Below are 26,500 nucleotides of genomic sequence, written 5' to 3'. Positions count from 1 at the left end.
TCTTAGAGCTAAGGTCACCGTAAGTGCATGTGTTAGCTGTGCAGTTACGGCGATCTTAGAGCTAAGGTCACCGTAAGTGCATGTGTTAGCTGTGCAGTTACGGCGATCTTAGAGCTAAGGTCACCGTAAGTGCATATGTTAGCTGTGCAGTTACGGCGATCTTAGAGCTCAGATAGCTTTGTGGAACAGGGCCCAGGGGCCTAATTCACTAAACACTCGCAACTTTGTGATCACGCAGTGCAATGCTAAGAGACTTACAAAGAGGATGCTTCGTTAATTGTCCAGCAGACCCTAAGAGACCTTTGTGAATTAGACACCAGATGTATTAGAATATTCAATAAATTCCAATAACGCCATGCATACGACAACATACGTACGGTTGATCAGCGTGACCTCTGTCACCAGTACAGTTGCTTCGAGATTCACCATCCAAAACAGGCGGGGACCATCAATAGACGGTTTCGAGAAAGTGCCAAAATCACACTTGTAATCGCCATCAACTGCGAGACCAGCACCAGCATTGCCTTCCGAGGTTCCAGACTGGAATGCTGGCTTCTTCCAGGCCCAGTTGTGGACATCATTATCTGAAAACACACTACGTCATTACACATCTAAACACTTTAACATACGTCACAGGCTATGGTCTACTTCATGGAGGACGAAAGGCAAGTAACAAACCCTCGAGTGCCAGGTACAGAATACGTGAGGATATATACCTCCAAATCAAATTCAGTAGATGCCGTTAGTAATTTACATAACTGTGCATACATATGCTACATGTATAGCCATTCTTTTAATCAGCATAAGACAAGAGGTGTAAAACAAATATAGTTCCGTTCTTTTAATGACCATAAGACCACAGGTACAAATCCAATGTACCATAACATCCGACACATACAATTACTGCTTACATACCTGATGCATCAGGGTTCATACACTTGTACCGTAAGCAAATTCCAGGACATTTCCAGGACATTTTTTCAAAATTCCAGAATCATTACACATGGAGTAACAGTGGATCATAATTCAAATAGAAGAACAATAAGTGTCTGTGTCTCTGTGTGTGTGTCTGTGTGTGTATCTGTGTGTGTGTGTGTGTGTCTGTGTGTCTATCTGTGTGTGTGTCTGTTTTGTGTCTCTGTGTCTGTCTGTGTGTATGTGTGTGTGTATGTGTGTGTGTGTCTGTGTGTGTGTGTGTATGTCTATATGTGTGTGTGTCTGTCTGTGTGTGTGTGTGTGTCTGTCTGTGTGTCTCTCTCTCTCTGTGTGTGTGTCTGTCTCTGTGTGTGTGTGTGTGTCTGTGTTTGTGTGTGTGTGTGTGTCTGTGTGTGTGTGTGTCTGTCTGTCTGTCTGTCTGTCTGTCTCTCTGTCTCTCTCTCTCTCTCTCTCTCTCTCTCTCTCTCTCTCTCTCTCTCTCTCTCTCTCTCTCTCTCTCTATCTGTGTGTGTCTGTATGTGTGTTTCTGTGTGTGTCTGTGTGTGTCTATTTGTGTGTGTGTCTGTCTGTGTGTCTGTGTGTATATGTGTGTGTGAGTGTGTGGGTGTGTCTGTGTGTGTGTGCGCGCGCGTTTGTGTATGTGTGTGTATGTATGTGTATGTATGTGTGTGAGCGTGCGTGTGTGCGTGTTAATGTGCGTGTGTCTGTTTGTGTGTGTGTGTTAATGTGTGTGTGTATGTTAATGTGTGTGTGTGTGTGTGTGTGTGTGTGCGTGTGCGTGCGTGTATGTGTGTGTATGTATGATAATATTTATTTACATGCTCATATACCACCAGTTTCGAGCACTTGGGACAAGTCAATAAATTTAACCCACGCATGCACACTATAGACAAACTGAAGGAACAACGGGATACTGACTTGGAGGCAGATCAAATCTTCGAACTGTGAATAGAAACTATAGGAATGGTAAAAGGAAGTTCAGAAAACTGACAAGGTATTTTCAAATATCCAGGACATTTCCAGGAAAAAGTTAGAAAAGAAATCACAATTTTACAGGACTTTCAAATACTGGAAAACAGCTTCCCAAAATTCAAAGATTTTCAAGGATTGCTTGTGTGTCAGGGTGTGTGTCTGTGTGTGTGTCTGCCTGTGTGTGTCTGTTTGTGTTTCTGTGTCTGTGTGTGTATATCTGTCTGTGTGTGTACGTGTTTCTGTGTGTGTGCGCGCGTTTATGCGTATGTGTGTGTATGTATACGTGTCCGTGTGTGAGTATGCGCATGCGTGTGCGTATTTATGTGCATGTATGTGTGCGCACGCGTGTGTTTGTGTGTGTGTGCGTGCGTGTATGTGTGTGTGTATGAGTGCTTTTTCTGCTGAACTTGGGATACTATTTATTTACATGCTCACATACCACTAGAGTTTCGAGCACTTGGGACAAGTCAGTAAATTTAACCCACGCATGCGCACTATATACAAACTGAAGGAACCTTGTCACGATCGGATACTGACTTGGAGGCAGATCAAATCTTCGAACTGTGAATACTAGTATAGAAACTATAGGAACGGTAAAAGGAAGTTCAGACTTTCAAATACGGGAAGACAGCTTCCCCAAAGATTTTCAAGGATTGCTTGTGTCAGGGTTTGTGCCAGAAAGAAATTTTTGGTATGGCGCTATGGAATTGATTATTTACATTTTATGTGCTGAATGCAACCATAGTTAACATGGCGCATGGGGACCTCCCCTAGAAAGAAAATGGGTTAGGTTTAGGGTTAGGGTTAACAAAATCATACAGTAATGATAAGAATAATTAATTTGGTCAAAATCTGTAAAACATTTGGGTATAGCACCACACCCGTTTAAATCTGTACAACATATTTGGGTATAGCAGAAACCCAGATATGGCACCATACCCGTTTTACCCTCTGGCAGAAACCCAGATATGGCACCATACCCGTTTTACCCTCTGACAGAAACCCTGCGTTTGTGTGTTGATGTATGAATTTATGTACAATCCTGGCAATCAAGGACGACAATATGCCATGCTGTAGAGATTGCCGCAGTGTTTAAATTTGTTCCGCCATTATATTTTTCCATCAAAATTTCAATTTTTTGTCACTTTTCTTAGTAATTATTTATTTTTTAATACTTAAAAAGATACACCTCTCTTATACACTGCATGCAAAACTGTTTTGAGAAACGTTGTGGGTAGGGCCTACCTTTTTTTAAAAGGTCCTATGTCAAAGTTCGAACTACAATATATTGTTGTTTTCACATTTATTTGTAATAAATGTGTGTACATGCGCGCGCTCGTGTGTGTGTGCGTGTGTGTGTGTGTGTGTGTGCGTGCGTGCGTGTGTGTGTTTAGGTATTTATGAATGAATGAGCGCAGTCTCAGAAGTCTTGTTAACTAAACAATAATAAATCAGCTGGTTTGGATATTGGTCGTTTACGTTGCACAATGTAAAATCAAGTGTACCCATTTCCTTTCCCTTCACTTCCACTTCACACAACGACAGGACATCATCGTCTGACACTGGGTTTACTTTTCGAATCCGAACAAGCCGTCCTTGCACTGATGGACATCCAAAAGAGGCTGAGGTACCAATGGCTAATACCTGATGGTGGCATACAACTGTCGAGTTTACATCATTACGGGTCTGCAGAACTTCAATAAAGAAGTCATGAAGACGTGTTTCTAAAATTAAGGCAAAATACAAAACATATCATTAAAATCTACATAACACTCATTGTGTATTACATGAAACGTACTCAATACAAGCCAAACGTAGTCGGCTTTAATACATCTGGTGATAAGTGATAGTAAAACACTTGGAGTTGTATGCAATTAACTATCCTCAGATATTTCTAAATAATTTGTCCCTGCACCACCCATTAGCATGTTTATGTAATTGTTTTACGGTTGCAATACCTTCAATAGACGGGGTGCAACGTCGAGAAAAAAACTGTACCAAAACATGCATCATATGAAGGAATACTCATCCATGAGCACCTAGTTTTTAGATATTACATATCCCTCGCGTGTATGTGTGTATGTATGTATGTATGTATGCATGTATGTATGTATATATGTACATATGTATGTATTCCTGCATGTATGTATGTATGTATGTATGTATGTATGTATGTATTCCTGTATTTCTGTATGTATGTATGTATACGTTTCTGTGTCTGCCTCTGTCTCTCTGTCTGTCTGTCTCTCTCTCCTTGTCTGTCTCTCTCTCGCGCTCTCTCTCTCTCTCTCTCTCTCTCTCTCTCTCTCTCTCTCTCTCTCTCTCTCTCTCTCTCTCTCTCTCTCTCTCTCTCTCTCTCTCTCTCTCTGTATATATATATATATATAGTTATAGTTATATATCAATCAAATATGTCTGTATGTGTGCATGCATGTATGTGCGTGCCTGAGTGTGTGCGTGCGTGTGTATATGTTTATGTATTTAAGAATGAATGAGCGCAGTTTTGTTAACACACACACACACACACACACACACACACACACACACACACACACACACACACACACACACACACACATACACATATATATGTATATATATATCACAATTTTTACAGTCTCGCCAAAGAAATCTGCGGGTTCGGTGCATGATCTGAACGGGACCTAGGGCCACCGTCGCCCATGCAAACACGTCCGGTGTAACGGAATCGAACGTTGTGATTGGTCGAAATACCTTACCACGTCATTGGGATTCACCAGCAAGATATAGATACGCTCTTATATATATACCATTAAGAAAGTAAAAAAACTAAACAAATATATACTCTTCAAAAAAAGAAACGCAAAAGGGTACAAATGGGTTATAACTCCGATTTTATGTTTCCTACCGGTTCATGCTTTGTGAATATAAGGTCATTGCATGTCCCAAACACATTCCCACGGTTACATTCGATAAAACGCAGCTACTGTACAATAAAGTTCCAAAATGTGAATATTCGCAAAAACGCAGCCACGTGCAAACCATGTCACCACTGCACGTGCGTTGTCTGCACGTGCAACATGAACACCGACAGTATAAAAGTGCAGGGTGTTCGCTTGCCTGGCCTCTGTATCTAGCCGACAGTTGACAATCCAGGACATGCCACGTCTCAGTGAACCGCAGAGAAACAATGCCATCGGCCGACTAGACGCAGGCGAATCCAGAACGGCCGTTGCCAGGGCATTCCATGTGTCCCCAAGCACCATCTCCAGACTGTGGGACCGTTACCAGGAACATGGATCAACACGTGACCTCCCTAGATCCGGTCGACCACGGGTCACTACCCCCGGGCAGGACCGCTACATCCGGGTACGCCACCTTCGGGAACGATTGACTACTGCCACCCCTCCACAGCCGCAGCAATACCAGGTTTGCGCAGGATATCCGAGCAGACCGTACGGAACCGCCTACGTGAGGTAGGAATTCGTGCCAGACGTCCAGTTCGAGGTGTCATCTTAACACCACAACACCGTCGACTCCGACTGCAGTGGTGCCAGATTCATCGACAATGGCCTCAACTGCGATGGAGACAGGTGTGGTTCAGTGACGAGTCCCGATTTCTGCTCCGACGTCATGATGGAAGATGTCGCGTGTATAGGCGTCGTGGTGAACGTTATGCGGCAAACTGCGTGCAGGAAGTGGACAGATTCGGCGGGGGTAGTGTCATGGTGTGGGCAGCCATCTCACACACTGGCAGAACTGACCTGGTCCACGTGCAGGACAACCTGAATGCACAGGGCTACATTGACCAAATCCTCCGTCCACACATCGTTCCAGTTATGGCCAACGCCAACGCAGTGTTCCAACATGACAACGCCAGGCCTCACACAGCACGTCTCACGGCTTTCCTACAGAACAACAACATTAATGTCCTTCCTTGGCCATCGATATCACCGGATTTGAACCCAATTGAGCATCTATGGGACGAGTTGGACCGACGCCTCCGACAGCGACAACCACAGCCCCAGACCCTGCCCGAGCTGGCAGCAGCCTTGCAGGCCGAGTGGGCCACCATCCCCCGGGACGTCATCCGTACTCTGGTTGCTTCAATGGGCAGGCGGTGCCAGGCAGTTGTCAACACACGCGGAGGCCACACCCGGTATTGACTCCAGATGACCTTGACCTTGGTGGTGTGTCCTATCACTTACTCACAATGGACTAGAGTGAATTGTGAACAATCCTGCAACATTTGGTAATTATCGGACTCACCATTCAATAATTAAATCAATTCTCCAAATGTTACGACAATGTGGTTTTGCGTTTCTTCTTTTGAAGAGTATATATATATATCTATGTATGTATGTATGTATGTATGTATGTATGTATGTACGTAGGTAGGTAGGTAGGTAGGTAGGTAGGTAGGTAGGTAGGTAGGTAGGTAGGTAGGTAGATAGATAGATAGATAGATAAATAGAAAGATAGATATAAAGTCAAAATTAACTGCGGTACGCTAACTGGAAAACAGTGCATTGCATCATGGGCCTGAAACCGCGATTTTCGCAATTAATCATTCCATCCCTATGCCCTTATAATGGCATTTTGAGATTTCCTCGGGTTTGCACGAATTGTAAATTAATTATTCTCATGCATGTCCATTGAGTTACTCATCCTCAGGAGGACCGCCACTCCCAAGACTAGCTTAGAAACCCAAACCTGCACAGGATAGAGCTTAGTGGAATATATACAACTGTTATGTCATGGACTTTCGAATCACTGTAAAAACAGTGATAATATCAGGTATTTGCGTATTATATTTAAAGTCATATTTGAACGGAAAAAAATGTTACGTCAAAACTGCATTAAGCAGAATCAAAGGAATGTGACTGCCTACATGAAGCAATGTTGTGCGATTTGACTATACTCTCAAGATTCGTAGTACATAGAAGTTCGGTGATGGGATGCACATTTCCGCACCTTTCACCTAAATCTGCACATGATAATATTGTAAAAGTCCAAAGTGACACTACCCACCACTACAGTCATGTTAATAGATAAACACCAATGTGACACTACCCACCACTACAGTCATGTTAATAGATAAACACCAAAGTGACACTACCCACCACTACAGTCATGTTAATAGATAAACACCAATGTGACACAACCCACCACTACAGTCATGTTAATAGATAAACACCAAAGTGACACTACCCACCACTACAGTCATGTTAATAGATAAACACCAGTATGACACTACCCACCACTACAGTCATGTTAATAGATAAACACCAATGTGACACTACCCACCACTACAACCATGTTAATAGATAAACACCAGTGTGACAATACCCACCACTACAGTCATGTTAATAGATAAACACCAATGTGACACTACCCACCACTACAATCATGTTAATAGATAAACACCAATGTGACACTACCCACCACTACAATCATGTTAATAGATAAATACCAATGTGACACTACCTAGCACAATAGTACTGGTAATTAATATTAATAAACGCCAAAGTGACACTACACACCACTACAATCATGTTAATAGATAAACACCAGTGTGACACTACCCACTACTACAATCATGTTAATAGATAAACACCAGTGTGACACTACCCACTACTACAATCATGTTAATAGATAAACACCAGTGTGACACTACCCACCACTACAACCATGTTAATAGATAAACACCAGTGTGACACTACCCACCACTACAGTCATGTTAATAGATAAACACCAGTGTGACACTACCCACCACTACAACCATGTTAATAGATAAACACCAGTGTGACACTACCCACCACTACAGTCATGTTAATAGATAAACACCAATGTGACACTACCCACCACTACTAAGTCATGTTAATAGATATGTGACATACCCACCAACATGTTAATAGATAAACAACAATGTGACACTACCCACAACTACAATCATGTTAATAGATAAACACCAATGTGACACTACCCAGCACAATAGTACTGGTAATTAATATTAATAAACGCCAAAGTGACACTACCCACCACTACAATCATGTTAATAGATAAACACCAGTGTGACACTACCCACTACTACAATCATGTTAATAGATAAACACCAGTGTTACACTACCCACCACTACAACCATGTTAATAGATAAACACCAGTGTGACACTACCCACCACTACAATCATGTTAATAGATAAACACCAGTGTGACACTACCCACCACTACAATCATGTTAATAGATAAACACCAGTGTGACACTACCCACCACTACAACCATGTTAATAGATAAACACCAGTGTGACACTACCCACCACTACAATCATGTTAATTGATAAACACCAGTGTGACATTACCCAGCACAATAGTACCGGTAATTAATATTAATAAACATCAGTGTGACACTACCCACCACTACAACCATGTTAATAGATAAACACCAGTGTGACACTACCCACCACTACAATCATGTTAATGGATAAACACCAGTGTGACACTACCCACCACTAGTCATGTTAATAGATAAACACCAGTGTGACACTACCCACCACTACAGTCATGTTAATAGATAAACATCAGTGTGACACTACCCACCACTACAATCATGTTAATAGATAAACACCAGTGTGACACTACCCACCACTACAGTCATGTTAATAGATAAACACCAGTGTGACACTACTCACCACATTAGTACTGGTAATTAATATTAATAAACGCCAGTGTGACACTACCCACCGCAACAGTCCTGGCGGTTGAAAAGTTTGACCTCTGTGACCAGTATCGTCTGCTCCAGGTCCACCATCCACCAGGGCTCTTTGTCACCGAATGCTGTATGGGTAAACGAACCGTAGGAATATGAGCAGTTGTAGTCGCCATCTACAGCACGCGCAGGATCTCTACCCTCATGTGTTGTTGACTGGACTGTAGGCTTTTTCAAGGCCCAATTTTCAGAATCATCTGAAATAAGTAATGGCACGTCTGGTAGTACGATTTACACTGTGCAACCCATTCATTTAATCATTAGTATTTCAGCAGAAAATCCATCAAGTAATGTTTCCAGTAATGTTTTGTTAAAGTAGTGTTGCAAGTGATGGACAGACATATTGTGTTTCAAGTAGCGAAACAACCAATATTGTGATTTACAATAGGGTGATTTGCAAAGGGAAAGTGATTTTCGAATTGCATTTCTGGCAATTAATAGTTAAAGAATCAATATAAATAAACATCCATTCACACTTGGTAATTTGGCAAAAGTAGTGACGAGGCTTGTATATAATCATGACCTACTTTCTGTGACCTTGACGACCTTGCCACATGACCATGACCCGGCCGTGACCTTGACATCACGACATTGTCACGTGACCATGACCTACTGGCCCGGTCCCGACCTACTAACCCGGCCCCTTTCTACTTAGACTGACCCTGACCTACTTAGAGGACAGTGACCTTGGTGTGCAGATGTTTGTCACGCCTAGGCTTGACGGGGACAACGATCGCCCATAGTGGATACCTGCTGTGGCCTTAGCCCAATTAAAGCTGTGTGCAATATCCGCCCACTCGCACTTATTTAGTAGGTCATGTGCAACGCCCCCACCCTAGCCCCAACCAAGGCTGATCCCGACTCGTCGGCCTGGTCCAGTCCGTGAGCTACAGCATGTACACAGGACATAATGATTAGTACAAAGCTGAACTGAAGTATTGTTTCAGACAGCGTCATTTGCTATGCAGACGTTAAAACTCATGTCCTAAACTCTGAAGGTCGCAGTATAGCAGTAGATTAAATCAGATCATTATTTCGGTTGTTGTCTCGGTCTAGCGTTTAGAGAGATGGGCTACAAACCGGCTAAATAAGTCCAAGCGGGCGGATATTGCACACAGCTTTAATAGGGCCAAGGCCGAGACACGTATCCTCTATGGGGATCGTTGTTCTGTCAAACCTAAAGTTGACACGCACCTGCACACCAAGGTCACTGTCCTCTAAGTAGGCCAGGGCCAGTCTAAGTAGGAAGGGGCCGGGTTAGTAGGTCGGGGCCGGGCCAGTAGATCAGGGCCAGTCTAAGTAGGTCAGGGCCAGTCTAAGTAGGTCATGGTCACGTGACAAGGCCATGACGTCATCAAGGCCAAGGTCACGGAAAGTAGGTTATGGTACGCGGCAAGGTAATGAAGTTCAAGGTTCCAGAAAGTAGGTTATGACTCTATACAGCCCTCCTTACTACTGGCAAATACTAGTTTAAAACATGGCAGAACACAACTCTTCAACACGCGGTCAATATCAATAGTTAAACTTTGGTTTCTGTAAGAACACCACAAGGGCCATTTGATTTATTAATCATCAGCTACTATATTTCAAACATTTGTTAATTCTGGCATATAGTATGAGATAAAACCTGATTATATATGCATACACATACACATGCACATGCACATACACATACACATGCACATACACGCACACACGCACACACGCACACATATATATAAGTAGCAGAAAAAAAAATAGATCGCGATGGTAGGTATTTATGACGATAGTAGTGGTAAGAACGCTTCGTGAAACGGGGTCCTGATCTTGATCAAAATATATGGTGTCAACTCTATATGTTGGATGACTGCCACATTTACAGCATGCACATGCACAGGCACCAAAAACCTTTCTACAGTTTCCGTAAACACAGTGACAGGATGTCTCAATGTGCATAGAAGCAGTGGCGTAGCGTGGGTCGCCAGCGCCCGGGGCAAGACAAGTATTGCGCCCCCTAACCAGTCGACCGTTAGCACTCCCCGAATCCCTTCCACCAGTCCCGAATTTTTCAGCCAGGGCAACCGCCCCGGTGGCCCCGCCCACGCTACGCTACTGCATGATTGAAGAATATTTCAAGCAAGAATTGCAATTATATTTTTTACAGAAATATTACCCAAATAACACTGAGGTCTAAATATTTAACGTTCATTATTCTAATTCATTACACACCTAAATCCTGCTCATTTCGGGTGGAAATACTGATACTTGGGACAATAACAATTGGTGTACCTAATTTGTACCCTTTCACTTCGACTTCACACAAAGCAAGGGTATATCCATCTGGAACAGGAACGTTTTTCTTGATTCTGACGCACCGCCCTTCCTCAGGTTTGTCACAAAAAATGGTTTTCATTCGTCTTGACGGCCTCTACTTGATGGTGACATAAACTGGGCGACGGGTCCGTTCGAGACTTGAGACAGTCAATGACGAAATCCTTGAGAAGTTCAGCTAAATATTAGAAAGAAGAAAAATAATAATAATAATTTCATTTGTGTAATGACACCACTAAAGAACATTGATTTCTATTAATCATTCTTAATAGAAAGGGGCGAGACGCAGCCCAATGGTAAAGCGTTTGCTTGATGTGCGCTCGGTCTAGGATTGAAGTCTGTCGGTGGACCCATTGGGCTATGTCTCGTTCCAGCCAGTGCTCCACAACTGGTGTAACAAAGGCCGTGGCATGTACTATCCTGGCTGTGGGGTGGTGCATACAAAAGATCCCTTGCTGCTAATCGAAAAGAGTATCCCATGAAGTGGCGACAGCGGGTTTCTTCTCTCAATATCTGTGTGCTCCTTAGCCATGTGCCTGACGCTAAATAACCGTAAATAAAATGTGTTGAGTGTGTCGTTAAATAAAACATTTCATTTCATTTCCTTAATAGGATAGTAGTATGTTCTTTTTTTCTTTTCTTTTTTCTTCTTGTTGTTTCTGTGGCGTGTTTTTTACTTTGGGGGGGGGGGGGGTTGGGGTTTTTTTTTGGGGGGGGTGGAGGGGGGGGGAGAGTTTAACGAAAAGGGACCTAAAGGTCTGAGGGTATTTTAATACCCTAATATATGCAGTTTATGGAATAGTTCTTGGTGTTAAAATCCGCGCCTTGTAGGAATTAGGTGTAAGAATAACTAAAATATCTTAGTTCAATCAATGTACAAGATAAAGTAACAAATACCCCTTATATTACCTCGAGATAAAGCAACAAATACCCCTTATATAACCTCGAGATAAAGTAACAAATACCCCTTATATTACCTCGAGATAAAGCAACAAATACCTCTTATATTACCTCGAGATAAAACAACAAATACCCCTTATATTACCTCGAGATAAAGGATCAATCCACACCAGGTTTTAATCACTAGATAAAGTAACAAATACCCCTTATATTACCTCGAGATAAAGTAACAAATACCCCTGATATTACCTCGAGATAAAGAATCAATCCACACCAGGTTTTAAACACTAGATAAAGTAACAAATACCCCTTATATTACCTCGAGATAAAGCAACAAATACCCCTTATATTACCTCGAGATAAAGTAACAAATACCCCTTATATTACCTCGAGATAAAGTAACAAATACCCCTTATATTACCTCGAGATAAAGAATCAATCCACACCAGGTTTTAAACACTAGATAAAGTAACAAATACACCTTATATTACCTCGAGATAAAGCAACAAATACCCCTTATATTACCTCGAGATAAAGTAACAAATACCCCTTATATTACCTCGAGATAAAGCAACAAATACCTCTTATATTACCTCGAGATAAAGCAACAAATACCCCTTATATTACCTCGAGATAAAGGATCAATCCACACCAGGTTTTAATCACTAGATAAAGTAACAAATACCCCTTATATTACCTCGAGATAAAGTAACAAATACCCCTTATATTACCTCGAGATAAAGAATCAATCCACACCAGGTTTTAAACACTAGATAAAGTAACAAATACCCCTTATATTACCTCGAGATAAAGCAACAAATACCCCTTATATTACCTCGAGATAAAGTAACAAATACCCCTTATATTACCTCGAGATAAAGTAACAAATACCCCTTATATTACCTCGAGATAAAGAATCAATCCACACCAGGTTTTAAACACTAGATAAAGTAACAAATACACCTTATATTACCTCGAGATAAAGCAACAAATACCCCTTATATTACCTCGAGATAAAGTAACAAATACCCCTTATATTACCTCGAGATAAAGAATCAATCCACACCAGGTTTTAAACACTAGATAAAGTAACAAATACACCTTATATTACCTCGAGATAAAGCAACAAATACCCCTTATATTACCTCGAGATAAAGTAACAAATACCCCTTATATTACCTCGAGATAAAGAATCAATCCACACCAGGTTTTAAACACTAGATAAAGTAACAAATACACCTTATATTACCTCGAGATAAAGGATCAATCCACACCAGGTTTTAAACACTAGATAAAGTAACAAATACCCCTTATATTACCTCGAGATAAAGCATCAATCTACACCAGGTTTTAAACATTAGATGCTGTTCATTTTCACAGAAAATAAAAGTTACAGCCAGGATGCTACCTTGAGGTACACCCATCTCTTGTTGAAGCATGTTGGACAAACGCGACCCCACACGAACATTAAATATAATTATAGTTTGAAAATTGAAAAATAAAAAAAGGAAGTCGACCTCTAAGGTCCATGTCATGGTGTTCTTTTAAAATAATATACTTCCACGTGGTGTCACAAGCGTCCTGCGGATAGTGTTGATTATAGATGGTAATTTATCTGTAAAATGTTTCAAGATGATCAACCATGCTACATCTAGATCTGAATACACATTGCACGTTAGTAAATAATTTGTGAGATTCAAGATCCCAGACAATTCTACGATTGATCATTTGTTCCATGGCTTTACAAATGCAACTTGTCAAAGCAATAGGGCGATAACTAGTAAGAATAATAATTGCTTTCCTCAAAACAGCAAGAAAATCACCAGAAATTTCCAGATTTTGTTTAACATATTTAAAAGAATGATTCAGGTAAATGTTTTAGTAACTGATAATGAATGTCATCTGGTCCTGCTGAAGTATCATGGGCTCTACGAAGAACATCCTGCAATTTCGCCTGTTGTATACTTCAACATTTTCGGATGAAAAATTAATGGACTGCTTTTTAGCTTTATTTCTGACTGATGTAAAGGCATCTGTATTGAAAGCAGAAGAAGAAATATGAGAAAAATTGTCTGCCAATGCATTGGCAATGTCCAGGTAGGTTAACTATTTATTACGTATGATATCATTATTAACAGGATTCATTGTAGCATACATTATGTTAGACAGCTCTTAATATGTGCAACTTTGTCTGTGTGCGTCTTTGTGGTCGTGCACGTGCGTATTCTTTTTCAAGTGCAATTGTATGCATGACTGCACACGAGTGCGCGTGTGTATATATATATGTGTGTGTGTGTGTGTGTGTGTGTGTGTGTGTGCACAACCATTTGCGTGTGCACTTGGCTTAATTGCTTACCCATTTACCAATATATTGATTCTTCCATTTTTGTTTATTCATATATATATATATATATATATTTATTTATTTATCCACTTATTGATTAATTTCCACATTTTCTTACACATTCTATTTGTTCATTGATTAGATTACAAACTGAGAAATATTTTTATTTGATCGAGCTTGAATTTCTGTTGTTATGTTATACACATTTTGTTTGATACTTTAATTCATAGATCTGAAAAGGTGTATCATAAAATTGCTGTATATAAATATAAAACTGCTACCTGTTTCGAACAGTGTTTGATAGTGTACAGTCTTAATTAATGGTTAAGGTGCTTCTATTTTTGTAGAAGCAACTTTGGCCGAGTGGAAACGAAGCTGGACTTCTAAATGCCACGGGAATTGGTTCAGTAGGTTCCAAACCTGCCAGTTGACACTTTCTGGGTTTTTAAAAAATATGTCGCATTATAAGTAAACAGGTATTATATTTTCGTTGCTTTCTTAAATTAGTCAACTGCACTAGTCCAGTAATTACACAAACTTTACCCCACTACGAAAATATTGATTTTGCAATATACACTCATGTCACCTTAGTCTGCGGGGCACAAAAGTCTGCGCACGTTAATTACGTTACATTACGTCTTGAAACAAGTGGTGGGGTATGTTTGTAAACAAACAAACAACGTTAATTTAATTCATAAAACCACACATCTTGATTGTGAATATATGTATAAAACTGGTCGATAACAGTTTTATTGAAAAAACCCCTGAATTAATGCACTAAAAGTATCTTTTTGCCAGTCTCGATCAACGTGTTTTTGTATCACCTGTCAACACGTGTCTGTCAACGTTGTAATGATCAACCTTGTATATCAACTTACACAAGTTTACATAGAACCTTATTGTAATTTATGAATCCATAAATGAAATGAATGTATTATTTTATCTGTTAACGTAAACATCCAAACATACTTTGAATTTCCCACCGAGTGACACAATGCAAAATGGCTGCACACAGACTTTGAAGATTGCACTTATAGCAGGGCCTATGTTAGCTATAGTCTGTTCCAAAATTATTATTGACTGTCCCATATGTCTAACGAACACTATTTGTACTCATTTACACAGTTAATAACAGGCAACTTTTGTTGAATAGTGATCAAAAAGTTTGAAATTGGCTTTTTTGTGTTTTCCAAACTAAGGAGCATGGAACACCATTTATATTTGTCTCATTTGCACAATCTAAATGTTTCTGAAACAGACTATAACTGGAAATGTTTGTTGTTTAGAACTTACAAAAAGTTGGATATATTTGTTTCTGTTTTATGTAAGCATTAGCGACAGAAGTGGTTGAAGGGGGGGGGGGGGGGGGGGGTCCCACTAAAAATGCGCCCATTACATTAAAATTAAAATAACTTTAGTTGTGACATCTTTATTGTTCCATTGCACTGTGGCGGTGAAAGAAATATTTTTAAAGAAATATTTTAACTTTAAAATATAAAACAAATACTTAGGTGTGCAGACTTAGGTGCCACCAGTGTATAACTATTTGTTCATCTATGTATTCATTCTTTTATTCAACCAATCATTCATTCATTCATTCATTCATTCATTCATTCATTCATTCACCTATCCATTTATTTACAAAATCAATTAATATTAAGACAGTTCCAAGGACAAAATACATACTGTTGTGGTTTCCGCTGAAAACTGTTACTGATGTGACTAGAATAAGCTTCTCCAGATCCACCATCCACCACGGATGAGGATCAGAATCAAGCGTCTCCGTTGTCCAAGGTGGCCCTACAAAGCAGGAGTAGTCGCCATCGACGGCTATGCGAGCCTCGAGCGCATTGTCTGTTGTTGACTGAATGGCAGGCATACCCCTGGCCCAATTATCTGATTCAAAACCTGGAACAACTGAATAGGAAATTGGCACTAAGTAATCTTCATAGTATGTAAACTGACGGAAAGACGGAAGGCATCACTTCAACACTAACATGAAAGAGTGACTGCAGTCAAAACCTTCATCCACTTTGACACGGAAATTAACCAAGTAACTTACATTCTATCTCACATTCAGTCCCACGTTACATGTTTATACTGTATACATATATTACAAGCCTTTATTTCTTTCTGTCAGTGTGTTTCTTTTAATGCAGATTTCATATCAAACGAACTTCATAACAAGTTACTATTTTCCCAGTTGATGCACATAGCATCTCTGTACAATGCGGGTGGGGTGGAGGGGAGTGGGGATAATAAGGGATAAGCACAAGTTCAAAATATGGAATAAAATCAGCCATAATTTTGGTCAATGATGCATCGCGTTTAGTAGATATAGCCTCCAAATGTCTAACATAAACCTGTTTATTTTTCACCAATCTTTAATTTATACAGAAACATTACAAATGCATTTATGTATCAAATTGTTATATATGACTATATAACATTAGTATACAACAAATTAGATATACATGTATGTACTTGTATATAAATTATATTACTTTGATGTAAGGTCATGAGTTCAAGGCTCCCCAACCTTGACATGGTCAGAATGGACTGGGGAAAATGAATGAGTAACTGTAAACAAAAAACACCCACAAACACCACCCCCCCCCCCCCCCCCCCCCCCCCCAAACCCGGAAAATAAAAATAAAACCCTGTTTAAATGCCCTCAGGAGTCCTTGGACATCATAACCATGCTGGAACAACATAGGTGATAAAAAGATTTACAGTTTTAAATATTCATACAATGAATTTGCCCTAAGGCATCTTAGAAGTTTTGATATGCAGACACCAAAAGCTGACTACTGGAAAGCTGAAGTCATACACCTTAGTTTTGGTCTACAGGCTGGTAGGTACTGGGTTCGGATCCCAGTCGAGGCATGGGATTTTTCATCCAGATACCCGACTCCAAACCCTGAGTGAGTGCTCCGCAAGGCTCAATGGGTAGGTGTAAACCACTTGCACCGACCAGTGATCCATAACTGATTCAACAAAGGCCATGGTTTGTGCTATCCTGCCTGTGGGAAGCGCAAATAAAAGATTCTTTGCTGCTAATCGGAAAGAGTAGCCCATGTAGTGGCGACAGCAGGTTTCCTCTCAAAATCTGTGTGATACTTAACAATATGTCTGATGCCATATAACCGTAAATAAAATGTGTTGAGTGCGTCGTTAAATAAAACATTTCTTTCTTTCTTTCTGTGCATAGATTGAGGTATGAATCTGATTAATATACCTTCACATGTTTCTTTTAGTTTTAATCCATACCTATGACGACACACTATTGTTCTAGGTATAAATTGTTTTCAAGAATCAACACCTGTGAAACAATGCAATCTGAAGTGTCTATGCATTCAGGTAAGTGATTCGAACCCATTTCTGACATAACCTATTCATTGTAAGCAAGTAAAACGTTTCAGCCAACCAAGTTTTATTACTTTTATAAAGTACATTTCTGACTACCATTTGAAATTAATCAAACACGATCTCTGTAATTTAATGGGTTTTTGTTTTCTTATTTAATTTAAAGTGCATTGTGATGAACATCTATATATAATTAAGTAACAGTGACATAAAACACAGTTAGGTTTTTTTAATTAAACAATAAATTCAATATTATTACAAAAATGTTTAAGATACATTGAGATGAACATGAATAGGTGCAACTATTAATCAAGTTCCATTGGTTTTGGACTTATAAATTCTCTGACCATTCGGTTTGTGACAGAGAACGTGCATGTCTTGCAAAAGGGAGGAGTGATTTTATTAGTACTGTATAACAGCATAACGTATATCAAATGCCACACTGTCTGGCTATTAAAGTGAATGTCCTTGGATGTTCTTCTTTAACTGTTGGTGACTGAGAGCATGCACTGTCAGTTTAAATATTTAAAAAAAAATTGCGTTCAACATGTGTAGAACTCTGAAAAATGGTGAAATAAAGTGGTACATTTTATATTTTGTTTTACATATTATGTTGGATTGACGATAAATAAAATAACCGGTTACCATCTTAAAATATCCGATATATCAAGCTGCCTAGCATAGCTTCTCAATGTGGAACGGAAATAAGAAAATTCTTCTTTTATGTGTGTTTAACTTCAACATTTCTAGAGGGTGAACATGAAACTAAACTAAATCACATTGGGCAGATGCGACTACACAATAAAACGAAACATACTTATATATGTAAAGTAATATCACTAAAAAAAATCACAATAGTACTTTTACGGTATACATGTGTTATACACCGAATTCGGCACACCCATGTGGTAATTCCTCCAGACTATTAAAACCACTAAAACATTGCTAGCATCACTGATAAAGTATGTCCAAGGATAAATTAGTATTTCCCCAAATTTACATTTACATTCTTTAAGAATAAAGTTAAGGATCACTACTAAAAAAGATAGCTTAAAGTCTTTTGATAGTTATGTTATATCCGCCTACTAGTTTTTGCTACTTTTTTTTTCAAAACAATGCCTTCTATCTTATGTATCTGTCTTTGTACTGATATAGAACAAAACAAAATTTAGTCTACCTTTCGATCCAAAGACTTTTACTTCGCAAAACGAAAGAGTCTCGCCGAAAGGCACAGGTCCATATTTCCGGATTCGTACGTATCTCCCTTCCAAAGGTGGTGTACAAAAGAACTTTCTATGTGTTTCTATGTATTCCCTCGTCAAGTTACAACATAACACAGGCAAAGTGTCATCTGCTTGCTTTAGAATTTCAATAGCCAAGTTCTTGAGACGATATTCTATACAATTAAGAATAATATTAATATACTCTGTCAAAAAAGAAATGCATAGGCGAAATATTCATGGAATTATCTCTTTAATACAAAGTGGCATAATTTCGTTATTGATGGTTGTATCACAGTCAAATTTGACATGAGTATGTGACAATATTCTTGCTATGGACTGACGGCCATGGAGGCGTTTCCGTCACCAAACAGCATCGCACGAGGGCGCTGAAATCAGTACCTTGTAGGGCTACAAGCAGCAGCAATCACTGCGCAACATCTCCTTGGCATAGACTGAATGAATCTCTGAATCCGGGCACGTGAATCCTAGCCCATTCTTCCTGCAGTGTATGTGACAGTTGCAGAAGCATCTGAGGCCCCGGATCACGCTGGCGTACACGTCTGTCCAGCTCGTCCTATAGATATTCAATGGGGTTGAGATCTGGCGATCTTGATGGCCATGGCAGCACATTAATGTTGTCATTCTGTAGGAAATCCATTGTTACACGTGCCGTATGCGGCCTGGCATTGTCCTGCTGAAAGAGTTCTCTCTGTCGATCCAAAATGGGAAGCATGTGACGGCGAAGAATTTCATCCCGGTAGCATACAGCTATCAGGTTGGCTTGTACGAACACAAGTTCACTTTTGCCAGTGTATGAGATGGCTCCCCACATCATAACACTCCCTCCACCGAATCTGTCAACTTGGGCAACACATTTGTTGGCAAAACGTTCATTGCGGTGTCTGTAAACACGTTGTCGTCCATCACATTGATGTAGAAGGAAACGTGACTCATCGCTGAACCATACTCGCCGCCAGTTTCCCCAAGTTCCACCCCTGTACATTCGTGCACCAGTGAACACGTAAATGTGGATGTTGTCGTCGCAGGACGGGGCCAACATACGGTCTCCTAGCCCGTAAACCAGCTTCTCGAAGTCGTTTCCGAATGGTTTGTGCAGACACACTTCTCAAACCAGGTATGCGTCCAGCAGTGTTCGTTGCTGTGGCATTTCAGTGATGCAAGTGCAGAACACGGATGTGGTGATCTTGTGCTGCAGTTGTTATGCGAGATCTTCCATTTCTGGGCCGGTCTTCAGCTGATTGAAACTGCTGGTACCTGTCCCAGAGACGTGAAATGGTGCTTTGGTCGATGTTCATGTGGCATGCGACTGCTGACTGTGATTCACCTAACTGGAGGCGGCCTATTGCAATGTTTCGATTCCTATCACCTATGCATTTCTTTTTTGACAGAGAGTATGTATGTATATATATATATCTATCTATCTATCTATCTATCTATCTATCTATCTATCTATCTATCTATCTTAGTCGAACTTGTATATAACAACCACTCAAGGGACCAACAGAAAGTGGCCATTATGGACAGATGGCCTTTATATAGAGATCCCAAAATATTCCATCGAGACCCTAACATATTTCACGATAAAATCTCATCATTAACTGTTGTAACAGTTTGATTTCCTTTGTTAATTCCCCCAAGAAAAGAAAAACTAAACAAAATAATAAAAGTACATGTTGATCTCTTCATTGCCAGTGGCCTTCTTCTATCTTTTTTCTTGCTCTTGGCACGTTAAGTTTGCTAGAACATCTGCTTTCCTTTTTAAAATGCCGTCAATTTGCATACGACCCACTCCAAAGTGCTCCAAAGGTTGCGATTTACCAATCCATACCAGCTTAACAAAATTTATTAATGATACCGGCCTCAGTGGCGTCGTGGTTAGGCCATCGGTCTACAGGCTGGTAGGTACTGGGTTCAGATTCCAGTCGAGGCATGAGATTTTTCATCCAGATACCGACTCCAAACACTGAGTGAGTGCTCTGCAAGGCTCAGTGGGTAGGTGTAAACCACTTTCACCTACCAGTGATCCATAACTGGTTCAACAAAGGCCATGGTTTGTGCTCTCCTGCCTGTGGGAAGCGCAAATAAAAGATCCCTTGCTGCTAATCAGTTTCCTCTTAAAATCTGTGTGGTCCTTAACCATATGTCTGACCATATAACCGTAAATAAAATGTGTTGAGTGCGTCGTTAAATAAAACATTTCTTTCTTTCTTTATTAATGTTTGCCACTCGGTGCAAACTGCTTGTGAACAACAACCATGCCCGGCTGACAGTAGGGACTACTCGGGCACCTTGGTTATAACTGTCTTTCCGGCCACATGACACAACAATGGCAACATTGCAGAAAACAATGGGATTTACTGGGAACTAAATCGCTGTACGATCATATATGGTGGGAAGAATTTGATTTTTGTTTTTGGAAATAATATTTTGGCCGCTATTATGACCTTATTGTTGCTGAAAAATAGTGGCCGATGGCCGCGATGGCCGTTCTACAGGGGTCAAATAAAGACAGAAATGAGTTAGGGGTTTCAGGGTGGCCGTTATGGATAGGTGGCCATTATATAGAGATGCCCGTTACACCAAGTTCGACTGTGTTTATATATATATATATATATATATATATATATATATTTAAAATTTAAAATGAAACACATTAAGTTAATGCCATATTTACAAAAACAGAATGTGGCAACGTTTGTCAACAAGACAAAAAAGTATAATACAGTAGTGTGTGTGAGTGAGTGAGTGAGTGAGTGAGTGAGTGAGTGAGTGAGTGAGTGAGTGAGTGAGTGAGTGAGTGAGTGAGTGAGAGTGAGTGAGTGTGTGAGTGAGTGAGTGAGTGTGTGAGTGAGTGTGTGTGAGTGAGTGTGTGAGTGTGTGTGTGAGTGAGTGTGTGAGTGTGTGAGTGAGTGAGTGAGTGAGTGAGTGAGTGAGTGAGTGTGTGTGTGTGTGTAAAGATTAACTGAAACAAAGGAATGAAGTGGGGGCAATCAAAGGAACAATACCAGAACCATAATTTTAAAAAACATGTCCACGTGTTGTGATACGTGGGTGTATATCCCAAACAAAAAATGCATGCTTGCGACTACGTTTTTACTAGCTTGTTACAACAAAGTACATGGAATGCAAGCTAACATTTAGCTCACATAAGCTAGGTGGTAATTCTGCAAGCTGTTACCAAGCATGTCTTCATTTGTACAAGTTTGCGCAAGCTTGCTGCATGCAAGTTTTCCACAATAATGTCTTTATTTCTACAAGCTTGCTGCATACATATCTCCAACTATGCAAGTTTCCTTCAAGCACAAAAGCTACATCGGCTATTGGGTGTCATTCTATGATAAATTCAAAATATGAAGTGATGATCAACATCAATATAACAATTTAAGAGTCAAATAAAAACGCATTGTAAAGAACTGTGCAACAATACAAATATCACAGACAGATAATATTAAAATTTATAATAAAAATCAGTATCACGTGAAAATTGTAATAAAAGTTCTGGATTGAATCGAAAGGATTCCATTCCATTGCATTGCCCAATATATGCTTTCTAGTTGCTGTCAGATGCTTACACTCCACCAAAATGTGGCGTGCTGTCAGAGTACACTGACAGTGCTCACACTGAGGTGGAGGATCTTTCTTCAAGATAAATGAACGGGTCAAGTAGGTATGACCGATGCAAGCACGATAAAAGACTATTTCATTCCGATTGCACTACCTATAGGAGGACTGCCACTCTCCCAAGTCTAGCTTGATAATATGTAGCTTGTTCGCAACCGCACCATCCCAATCATGTTGCCAAGTCGAAAAGATAAATTGGTTGATACTATGTTTAAAATCAGTACAAGGTACACTAACACTGGCATGAGGCAAATCCAAAGCAGACTTCGCAGCTGAAACTGCCTTTTCATTACCCATGATGTCAACATGACTGGGCACCCAACAAAATACAATATCTTTATTGGCCATGCATAAAAAGACACACGTTCTGTATCACCATCCCAACTATGGGATGGTCCAGCTTCATATTTCATAAAACTTGGATAGACGAAAGTGAATCTGTGAAAATAATAAATTTGGATACACTAGAATCCTTTATTTCTTCCAAGGCTGTAATGACTGCCCACATTACAGCACTAAAAATTGATGCAGAGTCAGGCAGTCTCATGGAAAGTATTGTGTTTGATGGAAAAAACTGTAGTACAAGTCACAAAATCCCCATCCTGTGATCCATCTGTATAAACAGGAATGTAATCTCGGTACCTGTCTTGAATTTCCATGAAAAATTGCTTGTACACAACAAAGATGCTCTTTCTTCAGATGCGCAAGATCCTTTCAAGCATGTCATCACTTGTCGAAGCTTGCGCATGCCTGCAGCAAGCATGTCTTCATTTTGAGCTTGTGCAAGATTTCAATAAAATGTCTTAGTTTGACAGTTTGGAGATAAGAATTTTTGTCTGTTCAACTTCTTTTGTACAATGACTAAGTCGAAATCATTTTCATAGTTTTTTTTTTTTAATTCGTAACTTCTCACAAGCTTTGTCAAATTCAATAGGAACAGTGATTAAATAACCAAACAGACATGCAACAGATTTAGCTGAAATCTGCCTGGTGGAATTTCAGAAGACATTGAAAATGTTTGTGCCACTCAGAGGCCTGGGATTTGATTCAGCCTCAGAAATTACAATACTCGGTCAGGTCCACGAGAGGATCGTTGCAACCTGGCTGTTGGAACTTGAAAAGAAGAGAGAAAAAAATGTCTCAGTCAATCTGAGGCTATACCGGCTATCTTGGATTTTGAAACAGCCCCCAAAATAACAATACTTGCTCGAGCATTGACAGGATAATTTAGAATACATTTGGTTGAAATCTGGTTATACGTGGACCTTGAGAAGTCAAAAAACTACTTTTGAAACAGACCTCAACATAACAAATATTGGTAAGTGTCATGAGAGGATCATTTGGATTGAGTTTGATTGAAACCTAGCTCTCTGGTAGAACTTAATAACAAGAAAAGGTCTCAGTCAATCGGAGGTCAGGGCGGTTATCTTGGATTTTGAATCAATCCCCAAAATAACAACACTTAGTAAGTGCCATGCTAGGATCATTTGGACCAGAGTTTGATTGAGACCTGCCTCGTGGACTTTGGGAAGATGTAAAAAATATCTCAGTCAATCAGACGCCCGCAAATCTTGGTCAGGGCCATGAGAGGATCATTTGAAATACATATGGTTGAAATCTGTATGATGGAACGTGAGAAGAAGTAAAAAATGTCTTGATTTTTCAGATGCCAGGGTGGCCATCTTGGAATTTGTATTGGCCTGAAAAATGACACTTGGTCAGAGCTATGAGACGATCTTTTGGAGCATGTTTGGTTGAATCTAGCTTGGTGGAACAGGAGGAGAAAACAAAAAACTAAAAAACAAAACAAAAACAAAAACAACAACAAAGATATCACTCATAAAGAAATTTTGCCTACAACTGGTATGCTAATTTGATGCTGGAACTACTGCAGGAATTCAGCAAGAACAAGGGAATGTTACACAAGAGGTGCAAAATACTAGGAATGAGCTTGCCAACTTAGGCAGGATGGTGCAAATTCAAAATATAAATATTTTGAAACACATGACTTTACACGGGTCTCCAGACAGTGGAGGAATATAACCTAAAAGAAGAAGAATATACGATCATCAAGGGTTTTCTTTGTATCAGTTTAGTCACGACTACCCCACATGCATGTCTATCATATAGGAAAACTATTTTTGTAAGTATCTGTCTAAATGTACATGTAACACCTATTTTTTTTTTTAACACTTCATGTTTTTCATTTGAAAACTGATCATTGTTGGATTTTTTAGAATTAGACAACATGCAAGATGGCCGCCGCTGATAATGAGCATTTTTTCTCGTGGGAAGCGTGTCACAAGCCTGCAGCTAGCTGGTCACAATCTTGTAGTAAGCTCGTCGCAAGGTTGTAAAAAGGTTCCAAATACTAGACCAAAACGAGGTAGTTACTACCTTGCAAAATATCCTTGTACAACCTTGTCGCAAGCTAGTTGTAAACAACATATTTTTTAAAAACTCGCAATTTGTGTTTAGGATATGTGAGCGTGTGAATATCTACTTACGTGTGGGATCACTTGTGTGTATTGTGTTGCAAAAGTATCAGTGGTAGTATTTCAGCTGCAAATTGTTTTCATTTATATTATTCACCAGTAGAAATATATATTCACAAGACTTACGACAACAATCTGCACGGTTGTAAAGTTTGACTGCTGTGATTGAGAATGTACTTAATAGGTCCACCATCCACCATGGGTTTTGGTCGTTTACATTTGTCTCTGAAAATGGGACATCGGCTTCACAAAAGAAATTCCCATCAATAGCATGACGAGCAGAATTCGATTGAAATGTTGTTGACTGTGAGGCAACCTTCCCCTTGGCCCAGTTGTGAGTACAGATTCTGTTGCTTTCACCTATGTGGGAAATCAAAAAGTTTGTTTGCAACAGTGACTCATAACTGTTAGAAGACGTTTCCGTTTGTATGTCTGTTTCAATATATATATATATATATACACACACACACACACAGACACACACACAGACACACATACACACACACATACACACACAAACACACACACACACACACACACACAGACACACACACACACACACAGACACAGACACAGACACACACAGACACACAAACAAACAAACAAACAAACACTGTAAACTGCACACTAACACAAATTCATTAGTCGGTACCAAGGGCTAGTGGATTTATCGAACTTCCATTGTAAGAACGTATTTACATGTATGGTTTAAAAACATCAACTGTCAATTGGCAGGTTTCGAACCTAATGTACAGATTCGCTTGATATTTGACAGTCCAGAGTCTTATCCACTCTGCCAAAATTTCTTCTACAAAACTAGAAGCACCTTATCTTGTATTTAAAAATATGTCAAGCACTGAACTCAAAACTGATATAACAATTTAGTATTCAAATCCAACAAGTTGTAAATTGAAACAGGGTTAATAGTCGACAAGCAAAAAACGTCAACCAAGTAATTATAATACTTAGAAGTTGTGCTATGCAGACGTAGGTATTGTTAGATATAAAGGGGGAATTTACTGATGGAAATGTGGCGTGTGCTACAACAGCTTGTTCTGAATGTGCACGTAAAACCCTATGACCTGACCTGACCTGATGGAAAAGTGAAGTCATCCCTTTTGTCATACAGCGTAGTTTGAGTCCAGAGTCGCTTTGAAATATCTAAGCATAGATCTAGGTACGAATCTGATTTAATACCTTCAGATTTTAATTTTATTTCTAACTGCTGTGAATAAATCAATCGAAGGTAAAAACTGTAATCCTGCTATTATATGATCATAAAATATAGTGGAAATAAATGATTTAGCTAGATATTTGTTTTGATTTAACAAAATGAAGGAGAAATGCTTATCCATAATCAATATAAGAAATATTGTCATTATTTAAGAACTATTTTGTTTCGGTTTAAAGATATTTTAGGCAACGAGGCATTTCAACACGTGTGGACCTAGTACTGTGTGAAATTCTTTGTTTACATATTACAGGGTAAATACAAGAACCAGTTATTGATAATTATATCGGCTTTATCCTGTTTAAAACACACACACACACACACACACACACACA

General features: G+C 39.6%; 1 protein-coding gene across 3 annotated transcripts in view; it reads right to left on the bottom strand.

Annotated features, from left to right (window-relative positions):
* Positions 1-372: 372 nt before the first annotated feature.
* Positions 373-26,500, bottom strand: part of LOC121377317 — a 166,255-nt gene continuing 140,127 nt past the window's right edge. For all 3 annotated transcript variants that reach the window (XM_041505254.1, XM_041505255.1, XM_041505257.1), the window contains exons 20-26: positions 25,061-25,294; positions 18,752-18,970; positions 15,895-16,125; positions 10,923-11,142; positions 8,630-8,851; positions 3,414-3,632; positions 373-584 (exon numbers count right to left, since the gene is read on the bottom strand). In XM_041505254.1, the coding sequence (XP_041361188.1) occupies positions 11,027-11,142; positions 15,895-16,125; positions 18,752-18,970; positions 25,061-25,294 (800 nt within the window). In that variant the 3' untranslated portion in view covers positions 373-584; positions 3,414-3,632; positions 8,630-8,851; positions 10,923-11,026. The remainder of the gene's footprint in view (positions 585-3,413; positions 3,633-8,629; positions 8,852-10,922; positions 11,143-15,894; positions 16,126-18,751; positions 18,971-25,060; positions 25,295-26,500) is intronic.

Source organism: Gigantopelta aegis, chromosome 7 (genome assembly GCF_016097555.1).
Source record: "Gigantopelta aegis isolate Gae_Host chromosome 7, Gae_host_genome, whole genome shotgun sequence".
Classification (NCBI taxonomy): Eukaryota; Metazoa; Mollusca; class Gastropoda; order Neomphalida; family Peltospiridae; genus Gigantopelta; species Gigantopelta aegis.
This window is presented reverse-complemented; position numbering and strand designations above follow the sequence as displayed.